Source organism: Carassius auratus, chromosome 19 (assembly GCF_003368295.1).
Source record: "Carassius auratus strain Wakin chromosome 19, ASM336829v1, whole genome shotgun sequence".
NCBI classification, from domain to species: Eukaryota; Metazoa; Chordata; class Actinopteri; order Cypriniformes; family Cyprinidae; genus Carassius; species Carassius auratus.
The window spans coordinates 5415715-5420512 of NC_039261.1; the positions used below are offsets into that span (position 1 = coordinate 5415715).

Here is a 4798-nt window from a genome sequence, read left to right on the forward strand (position 1 = left end):
TTCTTTTTATTTAATTTGTAACAACTTTAGCAATGTTTTTTTACACTTTTTTAAATTGCAATGCTACAAGCTCTCACATCTTTTTCATGTGTTGCTTAACGAAACGTATCTGATAGTTTTTTGACTTGTTTAGTTGTTTTAGATAAATAACCAGCAACCTAGTTTTTTTTTAATTTAATTTGTAACATTTTTACACTTTTCCAAGTAGGACAAAAACGATCATTACATTGTTTCCATTTCGTATGTGTTTATAACCTTTTTCTTTAAATACTCTGTGTACTTAAAACATTAATAAAAACTTCCCTTATACCATTTTCACGATTTCACATTTTAATGTTTAAAAAAAGCACATAGCTTCCAAACACACACTCACACACACACAACCCCCACCCCCCCCGCCCCCCCACTGCAATTCTTTCACAGGGTTCATAAGTTCATATTTAGGTCACTGGGGTGTACAGGAAGGGGAGGGGGGTGTACAAACAGGTGTCCAGAACAGATGGCTTTTATGACCCTCATCAATCAAATTGTTGGTGACAAGCCACCTTATATCCTCTTTTATATATATATATATGTTTTTTTTTTCCTTCGGTGGTGCATAGCAACAGAGGTACACAAGGTGGAAGTTACCATCTTTGCTTAATGTGCAGTTGATGAGAATTTTTTTTAAATGGCATACAGTACTAGTAAACTGCTGTTTATCCATTATTTCACCTATATTTGTATTGCACAAATAGTTATTGTAGCATACTATTTCAGCCTATGCTTTCTAATAATATGTATCCATTCTCCGAAAATGCTTGATGTATGTTTTGTCACAGGAATGCTGGAGCTCGTCCTAGCATCCCAGGAAGAGGCAGCGAGGCACCCTGGATAAATGGCCAGTGCATCACACACTCTTTGATAACAGCTCTCCTTAAAATATTGTGAAATATTGAATTTTTTTTTTTTTTGCATTTTATATTTATATGAATTTTCAGAATGGTAATAAATGCATAATTGTGTACTCATAGCAAGGGCTAACTCAGCTGAACCTTGTCAAATGGGAAAAGAGCAGCTTTGCCTGCAGCTTTTACATTTAGTAAAAATAAATAAATAAATAAACACAAACTGATCTCTTTATGAATGCTTTATTAATGCAAGAATGCAGAAAGGAAATGGGAACATAAGTAAGCAAAAGTTATAGATATACTTTTTTCTAGCAGATTAAAATGCAGTTAGGCTCATAAGCATCATGCATAAAGGAAGGATTCAAATTGCAGGTCACAGTATCACTGGCTTTTCAAAAGTACTCTTGAAATCGAACATATCTGAGTTATTGAGAGCTAATTCAAGCATTGGCAAGTCTTTAACCAGAACACCGTTTCTTGAGCTGAAAATATCAGCCAGAGGGGCAGCCATTGGAGAAGGTCTGTATTCATCACATTTAGGGCCCTGTAGACTGGGAGCACATTCAACTTTGTAGTTAAAATAGAAGGTGCCATATGTAAAAGCACAAGCATCACGCACAACTCCACTTCTAAGATAAAAAGAGCATGAACCAAGGAAATCGCTGTTCCAGTAGCTGTCTGCATCATACACCGCAAAAGTTATTTTTTTGTCCATTCTGATCTTAATAGGACCAAAATAAAATGTTTCTGGCCAGCTTGGATTGTCATTATTATTAATGGTCTGAGTGCGCATATATTTGCCATCATATGTAACAGTTACAGTGCCATCTGTTTGTGTAAATTTATCTCCATACAGACCTCTGGCTCTGAGACTGTAGACTTTCAGGGTGGCTAGTCCTTTTGCAGCTGGACAGCAGTTAGACGTTATCATTTGACTACTTTCACAAACACAAGCACATCGGTCTCTTGCGCTGAACGACTGGCAAGTCTTAGAGCAAACCTTCTTAAGGGCATTTTCAGTGATGTATTTTTCAACGGCTTTCTTCAGTCCTTTCCTGGCAGGGTGTTTAGCACTCAGTAAGAAATGAAGGGGTTTCAGAGAGTAATGCAGAACATCAGGGAGACTCTTCAAAGACTTGACCCATTTTTTAAGGGAATCTGGGTGTGATGAACCAGAAAAAAGTAGATCTTCTCCATTTCTTTCTCCTCCAATAATTTCCATTTGACGTTCACTGAACATGGAGCTGAACTTTACACTTGTGTGCATCTTTCTTTTTAGTTTTTCACATAAATTTGTCTTTGACCTCATAGTTGCTCCCTTGTATATACCAGAGGCTTCTACATCCAAACAGTCCTTCACTGCAGTGTCTGTAAGTCCCATCATTGCTGCCTGACAGCTTTTGATGGCTGTTATGGCTTTCATTTCCCCTCCTAACTTGACACTTGTGGTATAGTGAGTGCCATAGGTTGAGATCAGGTTGCGGTATGCGACTGGATCGTAGGATGCAGGGAGTGATTTGACTGCTTCAAGAAACTCTGCTTGAAGAGGAGGCTTTGCAGCTACACGATATCTGTAAAAACAGTAAAAATTTCAATTTAGTGGGCTCAAAGAAGGAACAATTTGCAGTTTAAGTTTTAATTTCATAGTCATTATATGTCATAGTTTTTTAATAATATGAGTGAAGAAAAACAACCTGTAAAAACTGCATTCAACTTCATGTTTGGTGAAACTATATTTGTCTTCTTTCGATTTTTTCATTGCAAATTTTGATTCACTGGAATGAGTGCTTCCAACCACATATCCCCCTGCATACACATCTAAACCAATGCTCCAGCCAGCCGAGACTGCCGATGATGATTCTTTGACCAGTGCTTCACTTGATTCATAGATCTGACTTGAGACTTTCATTGAACACTTTGGCAAGGCCCTCCAGTCTACAACTGCTGCTGGTAGCTTCTGTTTTACTCCATTCATGAACGTGTTTTTGTGCAATTTACAAGTGCCGTTTCCTAAATCCCATGTTTCTGTGTCGATCACGTAAGAACCTTTTCGCTCCATGGTCACAATATCAAATCCTTCTCCAGCAAGATTGTGTCCTGGAACAAAGGGAGCATTTTTGCACTCTTTGGATGAGCCTATGTCACCCTCTCCAGCAACGGTCATGAGAAGCAACGCCCAGAAAACAACAAGGTAAATCTGCATCTGCCCCATGATCTGTAGTGAGAGAAGAAAATTTCAGTATATCTGTTGGTGTCAGATTTTTACATACAAATAAACTTCTTCGTAAAATGTATTATATCAACAGTATTACTTTAAAACAAATAAAAACATTTAAAGTACAAGTGTGTGCTTTAAAACTGATGATTTATTTAAAATCATATGAAATATCTGATGATTTATCAGTCTCTTACCACCGAATTCACTTGTGAACAGATCAAAATGAAATGTATTTTTCTCTAACTGCTCATTTTATATGATGGTTGTGTAGCTGTGGGTGTCAAAGATTTGTAGCTACAAATGATATGCATTGTAATAATGAGTGTTAGGGTTCCTCCCTGACAGGCTTTTCTAGATGTGTTCTACTTAATATGTAGTGCTGCAAAGACCGATCAGCCTATGATTTGAAGCACTGCATAGTGGACAGTATTTTTTTCTGCCTTGAGATGGTGTAGATCAGTGAGTGGTTTTCAAACCGGTCCTGCAAGCACCCCTAGCACCTCACATTTTGGATGTCTCCCTATATCTGACACTTGCAGGTCCTGCAGTCTCTACTAATAGGCTGATGAGGTGAATCAGGTGTGATAGATAATGGAGACACAAAACATGTGCAGTGCCGGGGTTGCTCTCAGGACCGGTTTGAAAAACACTGACTATGATGTATGCCATTAAATTACCATAAGAGAGATTTAAGAGCAGTCGGCTGGCTCCTTCTTCACAGTTTCTCCGAAGTGGCTTTGTAAACTCTGTTGACAACATAGCAGTTACGCTTCTGGCCGGATTCACAGATGACATCAATGACGTGTGTTTTCTGTTTATTTATTAAATACAGCTGCAGTTGAAGTCAAACTCATGTTTTATTTATCTATGTCTATGCTTAATTTTTGCACATATCTTTGTCTCTGTGTGTTGGCTGTGTTTCCCCTTTGTCACACCCACTCATTTAATCCTAGTCCAAGTTTTTCCACAAGTAATAAAAGACTGAAAAAAAGTAAACCAGTTTCAACAATTTTTTTTTTGTCATATTTCTGCTGCTGAAAGACAACTAAACTTAGGGTTTGGTGGTGTATTTCATGATCTTCCCCCACCTGCAGCTGTAAAAATAAAATATCATATACTTATGGGCTGAGTCTGACCAAATGCAACATTAGATCATTGACACCGGCTAAAAGATAACTTTTCCGTAAATAACAAACCACAGCTTTTATAGTACATTTATATAACATGACCTATCAATAAACAATAGGTATATTGCAATATTATACTTAGGATTGATTACATTGAAATTTGAAATTTACTAATACATGAAATCAAAGGTTTAATCTTTGAAAATTTTTAAATGCACCAATGAACAAACAGGAATGATCAAGTGATTGTATTAGATATTCTTCACAAACACTAATGTAAAAACCTATTGTTCAATCACTTTAAGTTGATGTTAGATAATAACATTACGTCATGTTTATGAATGGTATCTTATTGTAAAGTCTATACAGGATTTACAATTTAACTATACTTTCATGTAATCCAAACTGTTTAAATTATTGCATTTTTAAAGGCTTTTAAAACCTGCTAGAATTATCCAGCCAAGAATAACAACTAACTAGTTAAAAAAAGAGAGAAAGCCCAGAACTTTTTTTTTTTCTGACAGACTGACATGACATAAACACTGTGTTAACCATTTGTACAT

At 36.6% G+C, this 4798-nt stretch overlaps 1 protein-coding gene across 1 annotated transcript; it reads right to left on the reverse strand.

The window, feature by feature from the left end:
• Positions 1-1114: 1114 nt before the first annotated feature.
• On the reverse strand, positions 1115-3431 carry LOC113119212 (perforin-1). The gene is made up of 3 exons (XM_026288502.1): positions 3303-3431; positions 2585-3105; positions 1115-2461 (listed from the first exon to the last, which is right to left on the reverse strand). The coding sequence occupies exons 2-3, from the start codon at positions 3100-3102 to the stop codon at positions 1264-1266; spliced, it is 1716 nt and encodes a 571-aa protein (XP_026144287.1). The 5' UTR covers positions 3103-3105; positions 3303-3431; the 3' UTR covers positions 1115-1263.
• Positions 3432-4798: the final 1367 nt, after the last annotated feature.